The sequence below is a fragment of the Ochotona curzoniae genome, unplaced genomic scaffold (genome assembly GCF_017591425.1).
Source record: "Ochotona curzoniae isolate NIBS_2020 unplaced genomic scaffold, NIBS_Ocur_1.0 contig_883, whole genome shotgun sequence".
In the NCBI taxonomy this organism is placed as follows: Eukaryota; Metazoa; Chordata; class Mammalia; order Lagomorpha; family Ochotonidae; genus Ochotona; species Ochotona curzoniae.
The window spans coordinates 17,490,058-17,514,382 of record NW_024466599.1 but is presented as its reverse complement, the minus strand read 5'-3'; the positions used below and the strand labels follow the sequence as shown (position 1 = coordinate 17,514,382).

Here is a 24,325-nt window from a genome sequence, read left to right as displayed (position 1 = left end):
AAGCTAAGCTGTTGCTTCCCAGCCTGTCGAGCATTGTGGAATTGGTTATACAGATGGGCAAGCACCTACTGTGACCATCAGTGGGAGACTGAATGTAAGCTGTTTTAGAGATTTTCAGGTTTGAAAATTTCCTGGTAGATTGACTTACTGTCATTTATTTACTATGTCAATTATTGATAATGCTTTTTATTACCTAGATAGAACTTACTGGTTTGGTTTTGCTCAATGTGTACCAATTCTCCTGTGATCAGTTCTCACCTGGCATATCTTCATATTACTCATTTCTGTATCCTTGTGTTTTGCATATATTTATTTAAACCTCATTAATTAGCTAGCTGAACTTTGTTTATTTCTTATAAATCCAGTATGATTATCTTTATTTTATTTGTCTTTATTTTCATGTATTGTACTCATTAATATATTTGGACTATTTAAGTTTTTTTTTTCAACCTTGTTCTATTCATTTTAGTTTCATTTCTTTTTATAAATTTTTTTGGATTGGATGAGTTTTTAAATATGTTAATTTTTTTCCTCTCATTCATTTGATTTGCATTCATTTTCTAGTCTAGTATTTGGTTGCAATTTTACCTTGTGGGTCCCTGGGCAGGAGAGCGACCAAAAAGAAATGAGGGGACAGTGCTCTCTTGGGCAACTGGCAAGTTTATTTCCAGGATTCCTGTTTATATACACTCAGCAAAGCAACGGTTCAAACACAGTTCAGCTCAGTTCAGACAAGGGTTACAAAGGTCAGGTTTGATATACAACTCGTGCCACCTGTGTAAGCAGGGAGTTCTAGGGGAGCTGGCAAGGCAGCTGGATCAGAGCACCATTGGTGTGAGATACTGATAAGGAACACTACTTTGATCCAGGATGATTGGCTAACTAGAGCACAGATGTTCGCCATATATCAGGAAAGCACAAAAGCACATCCAAGGATTCACTGGGGGCAAGAGTGGACTGTGGGTGAGAGGTCCTCGCCTCCTTTGCTAGAGCCTCTTCTCAGAAGCGTCCCATAGGCCTTTGATATCCTGTCTTTCCTGCTGAGTGTATTCCAACAGACTCCCACATGGAGCAGGCAGCTGGCCCAGTAGTTAAGCTATTGTTTTAGATGTCTGTGTCCCACACCCAAATCCTTGCATGGGCCTCCAGCTCCTGACTCCAGCTCCCTGCTAATGCAGGTCTTCCGAGGCAGCCGCAGTGCTTCAGGCATTCTTGTGAGAGATCTGGATAGCATTGTGGGCTCTGATATCAGCCTCAGCTCAACTGAAATCATTGCAAGTAATTGGGAGTGAATCAGTAAGTGGAAGCTCTGTCTCAGATTTTTTTTTTAATTATAACAAATGTATAATTCTTTAGTTTTAGTTTTATTGGAAAGCCAGATATACAGAGAGATGAGGAGAGACAGAGAAGATAATCTCTGTTGATTCACCCCCTCAAGTGGCCAAATGGGATCCTGGCGCATTCAAGGCGAGGACTTTAGCCACTAGGCTCCATGCTGGGCCCTATTTTTATTTTTCTAATGACTATAATCATAGTGTCATAATTTCCGATTTGTTAGGTGACCTTTGTGATGTACTACATGCTTGCTGATCTATCTTGAGGAAAGTCCTTTAGTCTGGTGTGCAGTTACTTTTGCTTGTGCTTCAACCAGCGATCCACGCGGATCTATATGCAGGACCCTGTGCCTTTATGCAAGTAATTCTATGTATATTATTTCTGGGTCCTAGAGTCCTATGAACATTAACTATTTGCTAGATATTGTTACATTCTTTGATAGAAGAAGATACTACTTTCAGCCCCACCAACAGGCCCTGGGAGAACTTTTTGGTTTTCCCTCCACACATTCCCGTCACTTTATTGGAATATTAATACTCAATATTTTATTCATTGCTTCAATTTAGTTTCCTTAACAGTAACACTTTAGCATCTGCTTATGGTTAGTAAACTGAATTGCTTGTTAATTTCCTTTGCTTGTTTTCTTTTGACTTCATCTGTTTTTTGGGGTTTTTTTTTTTTTACTAATTTATAAATTCAATGTGAAAAATAGTAACATTTTTTCACAGCTTGCTAATATTTTCCCAAGTTAGTCTTTGGTTTATATTGTTTGTCATATACATAATAAACCTTTGTGTATTCAAATCTGTTTCTTTTCTATTATTATTTTTTGGTAAAAATCTGTTAACTGATTTATTGAAATTACTAAGCTGTGTTAAATCATTACATTTTCAGCTATGCAAGTTAGAATCATGAAAAACATTCTGATAGGAAAAAAGAAGGCTGCCATTGCTAGATTCTGGTCTTCAGCTTTTTTAGACATTCTGTATATTTGTCATTCATCATAAAGCTCATCAGTTTCTTTACAGTGAAGACTAGCATACTGGGACATAATGGATATATACAACATGCATCTTTACTCCCAAGTAATAATAGGATTCCCATTATTTTAAGTTATACTTCTCTCTTTGAACATTATTTATTTTTATTAAAAAGCAGATTTTACAGAAATAGGTTTCCCATGCACCGATTTTCTCCCCACACATGGCCACAACAGCCAAAGCTGAGTGGTTGTGAAGCTAGGATCCGGAAGCTTTTGCTAGGTCTTGCACGTGGGTGCAGGATCCCAAGGATTTGGGCCATTCTCAGGCCATAAACAGAGAGCTGGTTTGGAAATGGACCAGCCAGGGCATGAACTGACACCCATATATGATGCCAGCACCATGGGCTGGAGGATTAGCCTGTAGTTAGTCATGACACTGGCCCCCTTTAACACTTCTTTATTTATTTTCCTCATTTTAGTACACTAATCAGGCCATGATGTATTAATATATCAGAAAGTCAGGTGAAATGAATGATTGTGCCATTGTAGTAACTTGGGGACAAGTAATAGGAGATTATTGGAGGGAGCAATAATCACCTATGTGTGTAAATCTGTATCATGGGGAAAATTGATTGAACCTTTATAATTTAAAAAAAAAGTCTTCAGTTTCTTTTATGAAATAATCCAGTCTATCAGATGATGTACTGTTTTTTCAGGAGAGAGCAATTAGATAGTCTGTTATCTTCTGTAAGGAGTAAGACTTTGTTAGTCTGAGAAGAAATTTCTGAAATCTTTGTGTATTAACCTTGTTTATGGTATGACAGCTGACTGCTGGATTTTTGCACTGCACAATAATGTATAATATGTTCGGGTAGAAAGAAGGCTGTCATGAAAGCATAAGGAGACCTAAATGATTGTTTTCTGTATTTCTGTAGGGCAAATGAAAAGGACTAAATTTGCTGACATTGATGTTGAAACACCAGACTCCATTCTCGTTAATACCAATCTGCGAGCACTGATCAACAAACACACTTTCTCAGTCCTTCCTGGAGATTGCCAACAGCGGCTACTGTTACTGCTTCCGGAAGTAGATCGACAGGTACGTCATTTCAGGCATAAGCCATTTTAAATGTTTTTGTGTCACCTTAATGCCCCATTAAGATATTTTAGAGTAGCATTTTAGGTATACATGTAGGGAAGTGGTTTGTTTAGATTCATTTCTATTGTTTGAAAGTTATGGCAAGAGAGGGAAAACGAGAGATCCTGCTCAGATGATCAAAACAACTAGGTCTAAAGCAGGCTGAAGCTGGGAGCCAGGGAGACCTGCTAGGTCTCCCAATTGGCACCTCAGCTAGCTTTCACTGCCTTCTCTGGCAGTTAGTGGGGAGCTAGATGAATAGCTGGAACGTGAACTGGCACCCATATGGAATGCTGGCATATTAGAACGTAGGGAGCCATAAAATAGTTTTAGAAAGAATTGTCTTGGTCCAGTATCAGGAGGTTATAGGTCAGAGCTGATAGATAGATTTAGACTGGCACACAAAATGGAATTCCACTGATGAAATTTAGAATTTTCACCATTCTTTTTGTGAATTTTTTTCCTGAAAGAGTTGTTTGTTGCTTCAGTATAAATATGTTAAGTTCAATTTTCACAGTATAAAAATTAAAAATAACAAATATACCAAAGTTTTAGGACGAAAGAGATTTTACTTGATTAGGAATAAGGCAAAACTTTCATCAAGATTAGTAACTGGCAAGTTACTTCCCAGCTCTGTTCTGTTTTTTCCCTCTGAGAAAGGAATATGGAAGGAACCATTATGATTTTCTAAGATTTATTTATTTATTGGGTTTAAAAAATTCATGAGCATTTCCAGACGTAGGCATTCTTAATGTTATGTAAGTGGATATGGCAAAAGCCCACCCTGGGGAATATGTTGACATGTGCCAGCATTACTATGTTTGATACTTAAAGGACCTCAACAAATGAATAATAAACATAAGCATCCTTAGGGCAGGTGGGTAGCCAGCTGAGTAAGAAACTTGAGTCCCGGGCCCAACATGGTAGCCTATTGACTGAAGTCCTCACTTTGCATGCGCCGGGATCCCATATGGGTGCCAGTTTGTATCCTGGCTGCTTTATTTTCCATCTGGCTTCCTGATTGTGACCTGGAAAAGCGGTAGAAGATGACCCAAAGACTTGGGACCCTGCATCCATGTGGGAGACCCAGAAGAGGCTCCTGGCTCCTGGCTCCTGGCTCTGCATTGGCTCGGCTCTGTTGTGGTCACTTGAGGAGTAAATCAGCAGATGGAAGATCTTTCTCTCTTTCTCTCCTTCTCTCTATAAATCTGATTTTGCAATGAAAGTAAATTCCAGCCCCCCGCCCCCCCAAAAAAACGTGCAGAAAGATGAGGAAATACTACTAGGAAAAATTTTACCATTTCAATTCCAATATTGGGGAGAAATTAACTGGCATATTAGCATCTGTTGGCAGGTAAAAGTATACTCGTGTAATACTGGTACAAATACCTGTTGTCTTAGCCTTATTGGAAAAAAATCTGATAATATCTAGTTAAACACACGCTAATATTCTTGATCTAGGAATGTATCCCTTTTTAATAAAAGCATTGGCATAGTTATCTCCACCAGGATGTTCGTGGCAGTTTTGTTGATGATGGGAAAACCTGGAAAACAAAGTGTTATTAAGGAATTGTTAACTGAGTTACATTGATAAAATGAAATAGTATGGAGCCATTATAGAAGAGCTTAAATTATTGACATGGAGAGACTTCCACCGTGTATTCTTTGAGAAAAGTAAAATGGGAAGCAGTGTATGTAACTAACTTACCCCTTTTATTTCTTTTATTGTTATATATTTTTTTAATTTTTGAAATTTATCATACTTTTTTAATATGTTTTTATTTTGAATGTTTGAATTATGTGGTACAATTTCATGTATACTGGGATTTCCCCCTAAACTCCCATCCACTGACAAATTTTCCCCATTTTACTACAGTGGTGTAATCCTTCATAAGGAATCATAATTCCATCAGTCTCTTATTTAAATGTACCCTGACATTGCTGGTACAGACAATGTCAGACAGTCCAGCATCCCATTGTTATACATGTTCCATTATACTCCCACATCTGGATATGGTAGACCCCAGTACTCCATCACAATACATTTCCATAATTGAGAAGCCATGAAACAAAGTCAACAACTGGTGTGAGTTAGAACAACAGCTTCAATAACAACAAATTACAGCACCATGAAAAAACACGCCACTGAGTAACCAACACATGCGTGACAAAAAGAAAACACAAAAATCTCTTGAGAAAAATTATGCCACCATGTAATCCATGAGCCAGCAATGAATTCAGCAAGACATAAGAAAGTATTTGAAATAAATAAAACTGAAATTAAAAACTTCGAAACACATGGGATACAGCCGAAACACACATACACACCAAAAAAAACCCAGTATGGATCGAATTATTGAAGTTACACTTTGCATGCTGGTTTCCTTATAGAAGAGATATATTGTATTTGTTCTTTTGTGATTGACTCATTTCACTGAACATAATGGTCTCTAGTTGGGACCACCTAGTTGTAAAAAGTATAATTTCATTCTTCTTAATAGCTGAATAATATTCCATGGAGTAGATGCACCGCAGTTTTTTTAACCACTCTTTGGATGCACATCTGGATTGTTTCCATGTCTTTGCTATTATGGATTGTGCTGCTGCAAATATAGGATTACAGATCCCCTTCTCCTATGCAGATTTCATTTCTATTGGGTATATTCCTAGGAGTGAGATAGCTGGATCATATGGCAGGTTTATTTAAAATTCTCCAAGCATTCTCCGTACTGATTTCCACAGTAGTTGTATTAGCCTACACTCCCACCAGCAGTAAAGGAGGGTGCCTTTCTCCCCACATCTATGCCAGCAGGTGTTGTTAGTAAGTTAGTTGAGTCTCACTGGAGTTAGGTGGTACCGCAATGTGGTTTTCATTTGTATCTCTCTAATGGCTAGGGAGCCTGAGCATCTTTTCATATGTCTGTTAGCCATTTGAATCTGTTCTTTTGAGAAATGCCTGTTCATTTCCAATGCCCATTTTGGTACAGGGTTGTTTTTGTTGTGGTGGTGGTAGTGGTTGTTTTTTGTTGTTGTTGTTGTTTTGTTTTGTTTTGTTTTTGTTGTCCCTGGGTTTCTGAAGCTCTTTGTAAATCCTGGATATTAGTCCTTTATCACTTGTGTAGTGTGCAAAAGTTTTTTCACATTCTGTTGGTTGCTGCTTCACTTTGTTGTCTCCTTTGCTGTACAAAAGCTTCTTAGTTTGATGTAGTCCCATTTGTTCATTTTGCATTTGATTGCCTTTGCTTTAGATGTCTTTTCTAAGAAGTCTTTCCCTGTTCCTGTATCTTGGAGTGTGCTTCCTCTGTTTTCCTTTAATAGTTTGATGGTTTCTGGGTGTAGATTTAGGTCCTTGATCCATTTAGAACTGACTTTTGTGTAATGTGATAGGTGTGGGTCTTGCTTCTTAATTCTGCAAGCTGCTATCCAGTTGTCCCAAAAGCATTTGTTGAATAGATCAAGCTTTTTGCCTGGATTATTTCCAGTTTTCTTGTCAAAGATTAGTTGACTATACATGTCTGGGCTGCCTTCTGGTGTTTCTATTCTGTCCTGTTCCATTGATCTTCTTCTCTGTTTCTTGAAATTTATTATGCATTTCTTTATAGTCTGAAATCCCCTTACCCCCATTTTCGGCTCCTATGATTGATTTTTTCCATAATGACACTCTCCATAAAGAGTTACAAATCCATCAGTCTGCTATTTAAGTGTGCCCAGACAATACTTGTACACACACTGTCAGATAATTCATCATTCCATTGTCTAGATATATCCAACACTTAGATATATCCAACACTTTCATTGGGAGTCGGCCTAGCAGCTAAAATCCTCACCTTTCACATGCCAGGATCCCCATGGGCACCGGTTCTAATACTGGTAGCCCCACTTCCCATCCAGCTCCCTGCTCGTGGCCTGGGAAAGCAATCGAGGATGGCCCAAAGCCTTGGGCTCCTGCACCAACATGGGAGACATGGAAAAGGCTCCTGGCTTTGGATGGGCTGAATCCAAATGGAGTGAATCATCAAATGGGATATCTTCTCTATCTCTCCTCTTCTCTGTGTATCTGAGTTTCCAATAAAAAGAAAACCTCAGGAAAAAAAACTGTAGATGAATGTTCATGTGTGTGGTCCTATGAAGCCGGTTTTTTATCCCTGCCGGGTGGGGAGTGGAAGGAGAGAAAGAAGGGAGGAGAAATAAAGAGAAAAGGTGGTGTTTTTAGGACAAAATGATACCACTTTATAAAATGGGCATCTGTTTCTTTTTTTATGATGGTTACATGTTGATTAGGGTGATTAGGGCACAAAGGGTCAAGGGCTACAGGAAAATGGGTAAGACCATTATTTCCACATTCTCTTTTTTCCTTCCTGTATCTGGATGAAGGGGAGAGGTAAAGGGAGAAGCCACACCCAGTCTCCTAACCGTCCCAGGGTCCCCGATGTAGGGCATGCTCCGAGGACACTGCTCAAGTGGTTCTGAGAGTTCAACAGTTCTGAATTGCTGCCAATCTCACCATTCCAAGCACGTTGAAATCTCTCCAGAATCCACTGGCTGACATAGTCCATCTTAGAATCTCCATTTGTCCAGATTTTCACTGCCAACACATGGCTGGGGTAGATGATCAATTTGTTCTGCCCTCCGTCCTCTGTTGTGGTACCAGATGTCCTCTGGATCATCCATTTGTAATGAACAGCATTAGTGAGAGACAGTCATTTCTCTAAGAAACCAGGTGTACACACCTTCTTTTCTAAAATGAAAAGCAAATAGCACATGATACCTTTCACTTTGTTTGTGAGCTTCTTTGGCTTATTCTTTGACTCAGGTTGGTCCAGATGGTTTGCTAAAGCTCAGTGGCTCAGCGCTTAATAATGAGTTCTTCACATCAGCGGCCCAAGGCTGGAAGGAACGGCTCTCGGAAGGTGAGTATGCTACCTGCCGGCCTCCGGGCTTTCCTTGTGCCTGGAGCTACAGGAGTGCATGCTGGCAGCTCTCCACCTCAGCTGGCAGGCATTTGGGACATTTTGGTGGATGCAGGCAAGTTGATTCCAGCAGGTGGGATCAGCCATCCTGTGTGAAACATGAGTCTGTATAGCCATGTTGACTTCTGAGGGAGTCCAACAGTAAGCTTCTTTTGTGATTTAATGTTACCTGAGAAATCACACCTTATTCTTAATATTCTGGTTCAGTAATTCTGGATTATTGCTTAGGAATTAAAACTCTAGTAACTTGCTAAAAAGCAGAGTATATAACTGCTTATCTTGTAGTGCAATGAATCACAGTTTTCTTAGCAATAAGATTGTCTCAAACTAGCAATGAAAGGTATCTAAAAGAATTTTTTGAAAAACCAGGGCCTGGCGCAATAGCCTAGTGGCTAAATCCTTGCCTTACATGTACCAAGATTCAATTTGGGCTCCAGTTCATGTCCCAGTTGCTCTACTTCCCATCCAGCTCCCTGCTTGTGACCTGGGAAAGCAGGAGAGGATGACCCATAGCCTTTGGATCCTGTTTCCACATGGGAGACTTGGAAGAAGTTCCTGGTTCCTGGCTTTTAGATTGGCTCAGCTCTGGTCATTGTGGCCACTTGGAGAGTGAACCAGCTTTCTCTGTCTCCTCCTCTCTGTAAATATGCCCTTCCAATAAAAAATAAATAGAAATATTTTTTAAAAAACTGTTTTATTCGGATATTCCATTTGAAATCTGGTCAAGTGGCAATGAGAACATCTTAGTCTAGATTGTGACCAAGATTATTTACGGTCCTTGACTGTCACATGTGCTGTGCGTCTGACCTGGATTTGAGATACTTACGGTGACAAGCTTAGGTGTTTTTTTTTTTTTTTTTAAGTTTTCCCAAGTGATATGCAGCTGTAATTAAGACTGCATTATTTCAAATATCACATCTCACAATATGTATAGAATCCAAAATAATGCTTGAAAAGTTATGTATAGTTATGCTTTAAACAAGTGTGAAAAGATTTAAGCAGATTTGTAAGGAAGGCGTTAGAAATGCTGTTCATTGCTTACTTGTCATCAAATCCCTGACAATTGGAATTAAGTGGCCAGCTAGCGTAAGAGAGTACCTCAGTGAGTGTGGGAAAACGGCATCTCTGGAGTGCTCTCATGTTTGCATGGCCCGCTGCAGCTGTGGGGTTTCCCGTGCTTTAGAACGGATTCTGCGTGGGAGGACACTGGCCCATCACCATGGCCCTGTGACAGATTTCCTTGGGCAGCAGTCCCTTTTTCTCTGAAAGAATTCATTAAAGTCACATACACACTTTAAAACACATCAGTTGCCAGTACCTTTCCTTAAGAATACATTGTTATTCAACCCCCAAATTTTTTTATAAGTAAGCACTATCAATAGTAATGCTTTATTATCAGGGCTACTTACAAAGAAAAACCATACAAGCCAATGACGGCTGCACCTGCAGTCACATGTTAATGGGCTACAGGCACTGAACACTGCATTTGTGAACAGATTGGTACTTCTGAACCTCACTGTATGTGACATGGGGGGCTCAAAAGCAGAAATTCTGGTTTGAATCCTTTGACAGAGTTTCTCTTTACCTATTTCTTCTGTGACATCCGTCGTCCTTTAACCCTTTTCTTTTCCTTCCTTCATTTTAAATACCCTCCTTGGGGTTTGTTTGTTTGTTTGTTTGAAAAGCAGAGTTACAGAGAGATGTGAAAAAGTTCTTGTATCTACTGGTTCATTCCACAGATGGCCATAATGGCCAGGTCTAGGCCAGGGCAAAGCCACGCACCTGGAATTCTATCCTGGACTCTCATGTTGGTGGCAGATGCCCAAATACTTGAGACACCTGCTACTTTCCCAGATGTATCAGCAGGAAGCTGGATCAGAAATGGAACAGCCAGGACTGGAACCCACACTCACATGAGGTGCTGGCATTGCATATGGTGGCTTAACTCATGGCATGATAATACCAGCCCCCATATTCTACTATTTCCACCTCTTATTCCCTGATACCCTACCAGTAAGTATGAATAAATATGACAGGCAGCTTTTCTGAGCCATAAACCTGAAAAAGGCCTACCCAGTAGTCTGTTGTTGGAGTGGGCAGGATTGATGTGGCTGGTGGTTTATGCAAATACGTGGCATAGTCACAGTATTGGCATGTTGAATGTCTTCTTGCTGGGGGATAAAACTGGTACATTTTTTGGAACAGTTAGAAAACTGACAACTCCAGAATCATTTTCTACCCTGTTTACTAGAATGTCAAACCAGGTACTAGCTTTTCATTTTATAAGTTATAGGGAAAGTCCCCAAATTCAACTTGCCTTAGAAAAGCAGAATTTTAAAATAATAAATTTAGTGTAAGCATATCACTTTAAAAACAAGCCAGAGTTTAAACTAGAAGAAATCTGTATGTACTATGATGTTAGGATTAGGGAGGATGTGCTGTAGCCCATCACACGGGCTCAGGTGGCACCCCTGAGGGCTGGAGACTATGTAGAGGGCTGTGCAAAGCTCCTCTCTCCCTGGGCCTGGATGGCCTGGAGGTACTGCTTCCAGGCAGGTGTTCTGGGGATTCTGTGATTTCATAGGACAGAGTCCTGGGTGCAGCCTGAGTCCACTATGAGTTAGAAATACTGCTGAACGGAATGTTCCTTTCTTCAAATTTTGTTTTTAAAATTTATTTTAAAATTTTAAAATTTATTTAAAGGGAGCAAATTGCATGTATTTCATAAATGCAATTTTAACATAATGATATTTCCCACTGCCTCTCTCCTGAATAATCTTTTTCTGCTGCTTTACAGGTGAGTTTACTCCCGAGATGCAGGTGAGGATTCGACAAGAGATTGAGAAGGAGAAAAAAGTGGAGCCATGGAAGGAACAGTTCTTTGAAAGTTACTACGGTCAGAGGTAATAGCTTCTGTGAACCCAATATCAATTCCTGCATATTTTATCATGGGAACTTCATCTCACTGACTCCACAAACAAATGTAATGTGCCACTTTCTGTTTCTATTCATGTCACCAATTTTTTTTATAGTGCACCAAGTGAGAAAGTTTACTTAAAAGGTGAGGGAACACACACACACTGTTCAGGAATAGAGTAGACCAGGAAGAATAGGGGAGGCAAGTTTAGAGCCAGCGCTTAGCACTGTGTCTCATCCTTGTCTGCAGGAAGGGCAAGAGAGAGCCCTGTCATCAGTTCCGTACCAGGAGGACTTTCCTTTTATGAGCCACGGGGCCTCAGAATTTGTTTTGTAAGACTTACTTTGTTTATTTGAAAAGCAGAATTACAGAGAGGGAAAGACAGAAAAAATATTCCATCCACTGGCTTACTCTCCTAAAGGCCCCAATGACTGGGGTTGAGCGAGGTCAAAGCAGGAGCCAGGAACTTTTTGCAGGTCTCCCATGTGGATGCAGGCCCCAGGGCCTTAAGTCATCCTCTGTTGCTATCCCAAGTGCATTAGCACGCAGCTGAATCAGAAGTGGAGCATCTGGGACTCTAACCCATGTGGGATGCCAGTGCCACAGGTGGAAAATGAGTTTGTTATACCACCACACTGGACCCCTGGTGTCAATTTTGATTCCAGCTTCTTGTTAATATACCTGGAAGGCAGCAGATGATGATCCTCCAGCTTTTTGTGATCCATGCCTCTAGACAATGTGGCCACTCTATATAGAAGTGATAACAGTAACCAGCATTACTAAGCAGTTAGGTAACTATGTGAATTAGCTTCAGTAACAGCAGCACTAAGGTAATTAACCTGTGTCTCATTGAAGAAATGAAGTTACACAAAGCAAATTACTCAGTAGTTCATAGTGGACAGTTGATGTCAGAGGCAGGATTTGCACCTAATCACTCTGATTCCAGAACCTTCCCTACCAGTAACAAAAGTAAAAAATACCTTCTTATATTGGGGTTCCCCATGGTGTTGTCATATTCCAGTATCTCATGGCTGATAGCTTCAGTAAAGTGGGACATTTCTCAACGAGGATATTGCTTTCTTTCACTCTTTAGTTCTGGTCTGAGCCTTGAAGATTCAAAGAAGTTGACTGATTCCCCAAGTGATCCTAAAGTCAAGAAAATCCCAGCTGAGCCGCCCAAATCCACCCTTCCTGCAGAGGCCTCTCCTACCAGAACAGTGCCCACTGCTCCCCAGTCAGAGTGTAAGGAAGAAGCAGTGTCCACACCATCACCAGTCAAAAAGGAACAGCCCGAAAACCAAGATGAGGGTCAGCCTAGCCTCCTCCTGTGCCCAGAGCCGCTGCTTCCCCCGACTGGCAACACCACCGCAGAGGAGCCAGGCTGCATGCTCCCCACCCAGGGACCCAAAGATGAGCCGGTCCTGGAGCAGAAGCCAGTGGCCTCTGCCCAACAGGAGTCTGAGAAGGATAATCATATCACCCCCGTTCCTACTTCCCACGAGAGTGAAAGCCACGTCACTTCACTTACATCCCCAAGCAAGCCCAAGAGTCCTGGAGTAGAGAAACCCCTGCTGAAGCCCACAGTAGAGGCAGGTCTGCAAGAGACCCCTGCAATAGAATCCCCAGCAGCTCTTGTTGATCAAAGCCCTGAAAGCCTCAAGAGGAAATGCCTCAGCCAGGAGGAGGCACCTGCGAGCTGGGAAAAGCGGCCACGGGTCGCTGAGAATCGCCCGCCCCAGCCATTTCTGGCCTCGCACCAGCCCTTTCTCAGCAGAGGAGACAGGGTTCCGGTGCGCAGGGTACCACCTCTCAAGGTAAGTGAGCAGAGACGCTGCAAGTGGAGAGTTGGCCTGAACATGAAGGGTTTGGTCAAACTTACTGAATTTCAAGTAATTTGTGACATTTCTTAAAGCAGAAAGTCCTATATACTTGGTGTGCTTGTAACTGGGCTTAAACAGATGAAGTTACTGATAACAGGACCGCCTTCTTGCACATCTTTATTTACATCTAAATTGGAGGTCACTATGCAAATCACACCCACTTCCTCCACACTCCCAGCTCTTGTACATTAAGACAGTTCTGGAACTGATTCTCACATGGCAAAGTAATTATGAGAATAAGAGCAAGGAGGCCACTGGTGTAACCAGAAGCTCTTGTCTTGTATTGAGAACCATGATATCTGAGTGTGCTCTTTCCTCACTGCCAGTAACTGGTCAGATGTTCAGGAATCTGCAATTACCTGCAGCTGCCTCCTATGGAGGGAAATACGGGTGCCTGCCCTGGGTACCTAAGGAACGTGAGTTGGCACAGCCTTACTAAGCTGTCTGCCTATCCTGTCTTTAATATGACTGTGTGCCCATCAAGAATGAGGCACTGGGTGGCAGTGGGTATGGACCCAGGAGAGCACTCTCCTTTCCCCTTCTGTTCAGCCTAGAGGAACCAGAATTAGTGCCATCGGGAAATATTCCTGATATTCCATCAGGAGATAATAATTTCCTACCATTCATTTGTCATATCCATGTGCCACTTGACTACTATCTCACTGTGCTTCTTAATTACTAGTACAATCGGCAGTCATTCTTTGCTGCCCTTTGATTTGAAGATTTGTGGCTTCAACACCTAGGAATCTTGAGCTTTAGTTGATATTGGGTTTTTTTTTTCTGCCATTAACATTCACTGTCATGCTTTGCTAAAGATCCTGGTGTTGATGAGAACCACATTTCCTATTCTTATAAAAAATATTATAAAGCTTTCTTCAAAGAATGTTGGTCACAACTTCAGGACTCAGTGCTGAGGTGCAGTTTCCTTTTTTTTTTTTTTTTTATTATTGTAAATACTGATTTATTTATTTGAAAGAGTTTTCAGAGAACAAGAGCTCTTCCATCCTGATTCACTCCCCAGATGGCCCTCAGGGACCCTCAGGCCCTCAAACCAAAGCCAAGAGCCTAGAGCTTATTCTGGATCTCCTCCTTGGGGGCAGGGGCCGCTTTCCCAGGTCCATTCACAAGGAGCTGGATTTGGAGTGGAGCAGCTTGGTTGCAAACCAGTACAACCTCACTGGTGTGGCTTTATCTGCCGCACCATAGTGCCAGCCCCGAGGTGTAGTTTTTAAGATGCATCATGGTCTGCCTATTTCCTGTTAATGTGGACAGACTCAATGCTGAAAACAAATCCACTGGGTCAAAAGCAATGCAGTTTTACTTTTTTTTTTTTTCCTCTACCTGCTCTCCCACCCAAAATGCATTTCACCAGAATTTGCTTTGGTAACTCTTTTACCTTAGACCTATTAAAAATCCCACTTTCTTTTTTTCTTTTCTATTATCATTTTAAAAATCCCACTTTCTATACACAGACACCCACGTACATGCTTTGTTTTACATTCAGAATGTACTTGAAAAGACTTGACTCCTGCTTCACAGGGATAGGGCAGCTCAATAAGATAAGTTGTTAGCAGTGGCTTTGTACTTAAAGCTTCTCCTTTATTCTGCATAACCAGGTAATCTCACCACTTACATGAATGATCAAAACTCGTTATTGTAAGTAGTAAAACATCTAAACCACTTTAAATGGTTGTCCTTATTCGATTTCACCATGTTATCAAAGATTTTCTATTACTATTATAAATATCTTTATTGTGCTAGATATGGTGTTGCCAAGAGTATTTCTGTATAAAATTGCTCGTCTCTGTTTAAAATTCCCTAGATGGGCTAGCATTGTAGCACAGTGGTTTAAGCCACTGCCTGCAATGCAATGCCAGTGTCCCCATATGGATGCAGGTTTGTGTTCTAGCTGCTCCACTTCCAATCCAGTTCCCTGCTAATGCACCTGGGAATGCAGCAGAAGATGGTCCAAGTGCTTGGGCTCCTGCCACCCATGTGGGAGACCTGGATAGAGTTCCAGGCTCCTGGCCTTGGACTGGCCCAGACTTGGCTTTTGCAGCCATTTGGGGAGTGAAAAAGTAGGTTGGAAGATCTCTCTCTCCTTCCCTCCATATGTCTCTCTCTTTCTCTTCCTTTCTATGTAATTCTGGCTTTCAAATAACTTTTTTATGTTTAATTTCTACTTTTGTGTTCCTGCCACCTCCGCTCCTCTTCTTTCTCCCCATTTTTATTCCCTAGATGGTATTTGCAGCTTTCCTATTGCAGATAGTGTCTGACATAGTATTTGCTCAGTAAATATGCTATCAGGGCATATGAAAATTGAATGTAAAATAAACTTAGCTCTAAGAAGAAATTAATACCATGTATGGCACAGAATACATGGATCTAGAGATATTTTAGAGCGTTTAATTAAAATAGCAACTGAAAGTTATTGACTCCTTTAAACTTGTCCAGCTACTGAAAGAAATCCACAACCCAATTAGGATACAATTAATCCAAATAGCTTTCAAACTATTATTTAGGAGTCAGATTTTTCTTTTTTTTTTTTTTTTAAGATTTATTTATTTATTGGAAAGTCAGATATACAGAGAGGAGGAGAGACAGAGAGGAAGATCTTCCATCCGATGATTCACTCCCCAAGTGACCGCAACGGCCGATGCCATGCCAATCCGAAGCCAGGATCCAGGAGCTTCTTCCAGGTATCCCACATGGGTGCAGGGTCCCAAAGCTTTGGGCCGTCCTCTACTGCTTTCCCAGGCCACAAGCAGGGAGCTGGATGGGAAGTGGAGCTGCCGGGATTAAAACCGGCGCCCATATGGGATCCCAGTACGTTCAAGGCAAGGACTTTAGCCACTAGGCCACACTGCCGGGCGGGCCCCAGATTTTTCTTTTAAAATGTGCTGTTTTATGATATGCAAACCAGTGGTTTCAAACATGCTGATGTATCGGAATCTCCCAAGTGATCTTTGCCTTTTTTTTATTTGAAAGGCATAGCAGCAGAGAGAGATCTTCCATCCACTGATTAGCTCCCCTGATGGCCACAACATCTAGAGCAGAGCCCAGAAATCTCTCCTGGTCTCCACGTGGGGGACAGGAATACAGGCACTTAAGCAGTCCGATTGTCCTTCACTGCCTTCCCAGACGTAGAAGTGGGAAATGGATCTAAAGCAAATAGCCAGGACTCAGCACTAAGGGTGCCAGTGCTGCAAGCAGTAGCTTATCTTTCTGTGCCACAGTGCCAGGCCCCAAAAGTAACTTTTGAATAGACTTTTTTCCCTGGTGATTGTGATTTGTAAGTTTATGATAGGAATCAGGACCTATATTTGTATTTTAGAAAACTATACAGATAAACAGCCAGAGTTCTGGCATAATAGGTTAAGATGCTGTCTGCAATGCTGGCATCCCATGTGGGTGCTGGTTTAGATCCTGACTGCTCCATTTCTGATCCAACTTCCTGCTAATGCACCTGGAGAAGGAGGGAGAAATGATCCAAGTCTTAGGAGTCTCCTCCAGGATGCAGGGACCCAATCTCCTGGCTGTCACTGGACCCAGTGCTGGCTAATAGCAGCCATTTGGGAACTGAACCAGAAAATAAAAGATCTGGCTCTCTGTTTCTCCTTTTCTCTCTATAACTGCCTTTGAAACAAAACGTTTTCCCCAGCTCTTGATATTAATGCTAAAGTAAAAGACAATGATGGCATAATACCTGTTTTCCTCCTCTGTTTGTTTCTTACTTCAAAAACATAGGAACCATGAAAAACCTGTATTTTAATTGCTATGCAGGTATGGGTGGTAGTAGGATTAGGGAGCAGTTGTGTAGAGATTTTGGGGTCTGAATAGACGGAGGACCAGCCCTGGCATTGATAGGAAAGATAATGGGACTCATGTTCTCACCACATGTTAGTCTCCCATGGTTTTCTCAGTGTAGTCTTCACCTACTCTAAGAATGCTGGGGTTAATGAAGTTTCACTATTTTCACAAACTAAACTCTGTTGTCTTCTGTCTGCTTCCTTTCAGATCCCGGTCTCCAGACTCTCCTGCTTGCCATTTCCCCCGTCGCAGGTCTCTCCCAGGGCTCGGTTTCCCATCTCCATCACTAGTCCCAACAGAACAGGAGCCAGAACCCTGGCAGACATCAAAGCCAAAGCCCAGCTGGTCAAAGCACAGAGGGCAGCTGCTGCTGCAGCCGCTGCCGCCGCTGCAGCCGCCACTGTTGGTGGGACCATCCCTGGACCTGGCCCCGGGGGCGGACAAGCCTCGGGAGAAGGAGGTGAAAAGAAAGGTGCAGGAGGAGGGAGTCCAGGCCCAGACAGAGCCCGTGAAATTGGACCAGGCCCCACCGTGGAGCTGGCAGGAGCTGGAGGCAGGGGAGGTACGGGAGAGCTTTTACCCTGTGCTTCAGAGATTCAGCCCCAGCCTGCGGCCAAGACCCCAGGCCAGGCCCAGCTTCCTAGTGGCCCTGGATCACAACTACAGCAAACCCCCTCAGTGCCTCCAACACCTGTCCCCAGTGGAACAGGGCCAGGTGCCCCCTCTCCAGCCCACAGAGAGAGACTGAGCAGCGAAATGCTCCAGCCCACCAAGGCAGCATCCGCTGTGGCCTCTCTTAGTCACCCCACAGGGCCCAGTAGTTGTAGACAGGAAAAGGCCCCTTCTCCACCACCAGGTCCTACTCTACTCTCAGGGGGTTCCCCTGTTCGATTTGCAGCTGATGGCACTGTTGAGTCCAAAGCCAGTTCCAGTGAGAATACACCAAACCCTTCAACCTTGACCAAGGTAAATGCCAGTGCCCCGGTGGCCACAGTTCCCACCCCTGTTGCAGCTTTATTGACAACAGCCACTTTAGAGAAGCTCTCGGGCCCCCAGGTCAGTGTGACCACAGCTCCTCCTGGGTCAGCTCCTTCCTCAAGCACTTCGCCAGCAGCTTCTAGCCTTAAACCCCCAGGAACTTCCTTAAATGCCAACGGCCCCATTTCACGATCAAGCTCTAGTATCCCTGCTAATAATCCTCTGGTTACTCAGCTGCTTCAGGGCAAAGATGTGCCCATGGAGCAGATCCTGCCTAAACCTCTCACCAAAGTTGAAGTGAAAACGGTCCCCATGATCACAAAAGAGAAGGGGATAGGGCTAGCCCCAGGCAGCACCATAGCAGAAAGTAGCACCAGAGAGGAAGTCCATGTGCGACTGGTACATCCAGCTGTGCAACAGCTGGGAAGCACCTTGCAGAGTAAGCCACTCCCCCAGGGCCCCAGGCCCCTGCAGCTCTTGCCACCGAAGGACCTGAGGGACTTGAGCATTGACACACATCAGTACCAGGAAGGACTCAGCAAAGCAACCCAAGATCAGATCCTGCAGACTCTGGTCCAGAGGGTGCACAGGCAGAATATTCTCTCATTCGGGCCCCCCTCCCAGTTCAGCTTCCCCCACTCAGGTTTCCAGCTGGAAGACATCTCTACAAGCCAGAGGTTCATGCTGGGCTTTGCTGGCAGGAGGACATCCAAGCCTGCCATGGCAGGCCACTACTTACTGAATGTTTCAACCTATGGCCGTGGTTCGGAGAGCTGTAGGAGGGCCCATTCTGTAAACCCCGAAGACCGTTTTTGCCTCAGTAGCCCCCCTGAAGCCTTGAAAGTGGGGCATGCAGATAGTAAAAACATAACAGGCGACGACAGCAGCGGCAAAGAGGATGACACTGACGAGGAAAGTACGGGTGATGAGCAGGAGTCTGTGGTGGTGAAGAAGGAGCTCCCAGCTCCCCAGAGCTCCGACCAGGGGGACGTGAGTTCAGGACAACCCAGGAGAGATATGTCTATCAGCGACTGCTCAGCCAGCCGGGGTGTGAAGGCCGAGGCACCGGTGAGCGAGCAAACTGCTTCGACCAAGGAGAGTTACCTGTTCTCCAGAGGCCAGGCATTTGATGAGAAGACTCTGGCCAGGGATTTTATTCAGGTAGCACAGAAGCAAGTGGCTCATGCAGTGAGAGGGAAGACGATGCGGGGCAGCCCTGAGGTTTTCAGTTCTGCCCTGCCTCTGCCTGCTGACAGTCCCACCCATCAGCCTCAGCGCCTTCCCCCGCTACAAACCCCAAAGCTGTATGGAAGCCCCACACAGCTCGGGCCAAACTATAGGGGCATGATCAATGTCTCCACCTCTCCTGACATGGACCACAACGCTACTGTGCCAGGTAGCCAGGTATCTAGCAACGTTGGTGACGTCATGTCCTTCTCGGTGACCGTCACAACCATCCCTGCTAGCCAAGCAATGAATCCCAGCAGCCACGGCCAGACCATCCCCGTCCAGGCCTTTCCAGAAGAGAACAGTCTCGAGGACACGCCTTCAAAATGCTACTGCCGATTGAAAGCCATGATCATGTGCAAGGGCTGTGGAGCTTTCTGCCATGATGACTGCATTGGCCCCTCCAAACTCTGTGTCTCCTGCCTTGTTGTTCGGTAATGAGACCAGAAAGGTGCACGCTGTCAGGGTGGGGGCGGGGACAGGCTGCTAAGGTGTGCTTTTGGGGTCCTTTGGGAATCACAGAAACACATCGGTTTCAGTTGTCGTATCAGACAAATGCTAATCAGGAATGCAGAACGCAGGTCTTTTTTTTTTTTTTTTTTGCATTTTAGAGGAAGAGCACCTTGTATAGTTAAGTCTGAGTCAAGCAAGACTATGAATCTGTGACAAGTTTGCACTTAGAAAATCATGTAAATATGTCACATTTTTGTTTAACATTGTTTTCCCAAGTATTTAGGTAATAATGCATTGCTTTGAATTCAGATTTATGTTCCACTTCACGTGACTCTGAGAAAAGCCCACACATTACAAGCAAACTGCCTCCCTCCAACCTGGGCTGAGAGAGGCCCAGGAAAGCAGTCAGGAAGGTACGGGTGGGCTTGAAAATGACCACAGGAGAGGAGTGTGTCTTGACATGCTGGCTACAAGGTGTGCAGAGATGTTGCATCCTTTACAGGATTTGGGTTTGGGCTCACACGGCCCCTTTGTGTTAGACAGAAGCTGTTCAAGTTGACTTTTGTTGAGGCCTTAATCTCTCGGGCAGCATTTCAGACCCTGGAAGCTCCGGCTTGCTCTTGGCTTCAGTCAGCCCTGTCATGTCTCCCCTACGCCCACCCCGTCCCCACCCTGCTCTTGGCAGGCACTGCCCACAGTGGCCAGCACCCTGCCATTCCCTAACCCGGCCCCTCCACCCTGTGATGGGAGTGGCTGCACAGACCCTGTGTGTAACTAGCCTGCACAGGGCCGTGGTTCCAGCAATAAGAGCTGCGCACCTGGGACTTTTACAGACAGGTTTGAAATATGAAGGCAAACAGCCAGAGAGGAGTGAGTGATCAAGTAACTTGAACTATGTCTTGTTCAGTATAGGGAATAACTGCATAGATGGTTAAATTGGGCAGAAAGAACTCAGGAAAACAGTTTTAACACTCAGCACAAAGTAGCCTGTCATTTCCTCTTCTCTCCCAAACCACTAGCTGATGCTGTGTAGTTGCAGGTGGAAAAACTCCGTAACACCACACTGGCTCCTTCTCTTCAACCTGTTTTGCCTCCCAAGGTGTCCAAGGATGGAGCAATCTTATTTCATCTTAGGCTAAACACATGTGCATGCCCACACACAGTGCAGTTTCTGTTTTAGCCTGTGTGTGACCTGGTTTGGATCACTGCTACCTGCACTAGAAACGTCTTTCATTAAGGGGACTCGATGAACAGCTACAAAAGTGTCTGAAAGGAAGAAAAGTTGGCTATAAAACTTTACTGGTTTTTGTTGTTTTTTGGGGGTAGAGTGCTTTTCTTACTGTTTTTCAAATCCTTTTTAGTAGCTGAAGAATTTTGGAGTACATATTACTTAGGTTCTGGTTACAGAAGATTAAAATAAACTTACAGTTTACCAGACTTTGGTACTAAGTAGGAGATTGTCAACTTGTACCATGTGCATAGTAATTTCAAGTCTCCTAATTTGAAATGTGTAAAAATACTAGTACAAGATAGTGCAGATGTATTTGTACTTAATTTTCAGGGTGTGATATTTACAAAATGTGGAACAGTTTAAACTCATGATCGAGTCACATTCCAGGTTAGGAGAGCATAAGCAATAACAATAATAACCTCTGGTTTGCCCCATTCTGCTCCCTGCATCATATCCACTTCAAATCCTTCCCCTCACCCCCCACCCCGCTAGTCCTTGCTCCAAAGCCGGAAGAAACTTACTCTCCTGATTCTCATTTTTCTTTTCCAGCTTTTTTTGTGTCCCAAGGCAAAAAGAAGATCTGTGTCCCGGTTTCAGCCAAGGCAGTACGTCCTTCTGTCTTCCCTTTTTCTTCCAACACACACATAGCGTGGTTGTCATCAGAAGGGTAGGGAGTCAGCTTAGAGCCAAGAACCACAAGGAAACAGGAACTGTGGTTCTGCTGCCAAACTGGCTGGTGCCTGGGTAAGCCAAGTGGGGTTCCAAAGGCCCTTTGCTGGGTCATGCTTCCTACACATCTGACCCTTTTGCTCCTCACCTCAGCAGCTGTGCAGCCTGAAGGGGCCTGAGTGTTTCGGAACGGACCCTGTTGCCAAGTGTCAGCTGCCAGTTTGGATGGAATAAAATGACTGAACTTTGCTTCACTCCTCTTTCATCAGAAAAGCAGTTCTCCCCAAATCCTGTCTGAGAACAGATAGGCTACGATCCAGAAAGGGAGAACAGTGGCAGGGATCTTCCGGGCCAATTAGAGAGCAAACCACATCGTGCCTCACTTGCACTAGACCCAGGCTTTTGCTCTTGGGTCCTTAGCATTGCTGTTCGCAAATTTTCTCTAAGAATACTCCGCCGGTATGTGCTGACTGCCCCTGAACAGAAATTACCTGCTGGGCACTGTCTTAACCAGATGAGAAAACCATTAAGGACCTGTTAGACTGTGGCAAATTGAATACCAGTCATTTTATCATTTTGTTTCAAGACAGTTACTTTTAGAAAGTCATTCATCTCATAAATTGAACTGGGAAAAATATTAACAATTTGGCCCTTCAGAAAGTGAAGCAGTGGAAATATGAAAACTTTTACGTGATCAAGTGTGGTCCTCAAGGACCTTCACAACAATTTTTATCTCAGCTTTTGGTTTTTCTTTGGATCCAGTCCATGTCTCAGAGGATGATGTGCCACCATTTCCAGGGATGTTTCAGATGCCGAATCCAATGCGCTTGTCTCCCACATGGCCATTCCCTGCCTTCATTGCCCCGGCCGCATCCCACTGCAGGGCACCCCAGGACACATTACTAGCCTGTCATCTCCGTCTGATTCATAGATGTTCTCATTGGTCTAGAAGGGAAGGCTTCCCGAATCTTAAAGAAGTTTAATTAAAATTATCCACCTTTATTAAATAGAAAATAAAACCAAATAACCCAAAATAGTTTGCTCTACTTTTGGTCCTTAACCCCTGTGCTCCAAATGCTGAAGCTGTCTGTGGAATCCTGTCAGATTCTTAAAAGTGAGAGCTAATCAACAGGAAGTTTTTCCCCTGGGGTCCAAGGAGCACAGGCGCACGTGCTGAGAAGGTGCACAGACAGCAGTGTGCAAGAGCTGATCTCAGACAAGTTAGCAGCCGAAGGAGAACCTCGTTGCCCTCCTGGTGAAGGTGCAATGTCATGCATATTAATGACCCAACAGTTACCATCCCAGTTGTCAATTTCTGCATTTCCCCACCTCAGAGATCCTGAGAGAACTCTGTGATTTGGTTAGAGTGATGGGAGTCTCCTCTGAGTCTCTACTGCAACTTATTTCCAGAACTCGCAGTCAGGGAACAGTGCCGGGGTTGTTTTCTCTTTGATGTCATGTCATAGCAAGGAGAAAAGTCTCCCCATTGCATCACAGCCATATGCTAAGGAACAGCTTGACCTAGGGTAGTTCTCAGCCCAATTCATAGAACAGTCCAAAGAGACTCCAAGAAACATGTCAGGCAGGAACATTTCCTACCATATTTCAATACCTGCATACCTATTGAAAGAGACCAGTAGGTAACATTTCCTAAAGTTGAAGCAATAGCTTCCTAGATTCTTGGTTACTTTATTTTTTTTAATGCTTTACATTTGATACGACTATTAAAGATCAATTTTAAAAATAGCTTTCCAGTAATATATTTTAAGTAATATATATTTTAATATCTATGTAAAAAGTGACAGTGGAAGACTTTGGATTTCTCTTCTATGGTATGTTTAATGTAGGACCTCTCTGTTAAGGCACAAGTTATTTCAAAGGAAGTTGCTCTAAAGACACTCAGATTATTTCCCAGGAATGCAATAAGGGGAATCGTTTTGGGGGTTGTTTTTTATTTTAAAAGAAAATTGACTTATTTACCATGAGCTATTTTTTCCCTTCTGGCTATAAGGTTTGTACAGACTGGTTTGGTAAATGCTACAAAAAAACTTTTGTGTCTTTTGCCTTTTTAAAGGAATTGTTAACATTGGAATTGAGGGTATGTACAGAGAAGTTGGTGACAACACCATTTAAAAGTCATATTTTTTCACAAATATAGAAAAAAATCATTTTACATAAGAATTTTAAGTATTTGCAATAAATATATGTATATAGATTGTATGTATTCATATATTCTTATTTTTCATTTTATTAAGTAAAAGAAAATTAAAAGTGAAAATTAAAACTTTGGAGTTTTTGGTGACTCTTGAGGTCTGCCACGTGCCAGACGTGGCCTGGGGGAAGCTTTGGGTTGCTGCCATGCTTGCACCAAGACGCACACGAGGGACTTGCCGGAGAACCTGGTAGGCTCTCCCACTGAGATTCAGCACAAGCGTTACTGCGTTCTCCTAGTTTGTCTTTCTCCCTATCTCATAGTTCCTACTGGAAAAGTAAAGCTACAGCACAGTGCCTTTTTTTTTTTTTTTTTTTACATACCCATGGTTTACCTCTAAAAGGAAAAAATGACAAAACTCCTTAGAAAAAAAGTTTCCTGTCTCCACATTACTCAGTATTCGTTAGTGAATCCTCCCTTGCACCACCTTCTAGGTGCTAGTGGTGTATGAAGAAATCCTTTCCTGAAGATCCTTGAAAACTTGCTAGCTGTCACCTGTACCTCGGAGAAGGGGTCCACAGCC

At 43.2% G+C, this 24,325-nt stretch overlaps 1 protein-coding gene across 5 annotated transcripts in view; it reads left to right on the top strand.

Moving 5' to 3' along the window:
- Window positions 1–23,469, top strand: part of ASXL2 (ASXL transcriptional regulator 2) — a 136,583-nt gene extending 113,114 nt beyond the window's left edge. For all 5 annotated transcript variants that reach the window (XM_040992936.1, XM_040992935.1, XM_040992934.1 and 2 more), the window contains 5 exons: window positions 3,253–3,416; window positions 8,269–8,365; window positions 11,223–11,328; window positions 12,436–13,156; window positions 17,240–23,469. In XM_040992936.1, coding sequence (XP_040848870.1) covers window positions 3,253–3,416; window positions 8,269–8,365; window positions 11,223–11,328; window positions 12,436–13,156; window positions 17,240–19,675 — 3,524 coding nt within the window. In that variant the 3' untranslated portion in view covers window positions 19,676–23,469. The remainder of the gene's footprint in view (window positions 1–3,252; window positions 3,417–8,268; window positions 8,366–11,222; window positions 11,329–12,435; window positions 13,157–17,239) is intronic.
- Window positions 23,470–24,325: the final 856 nt, after the last annotated feature.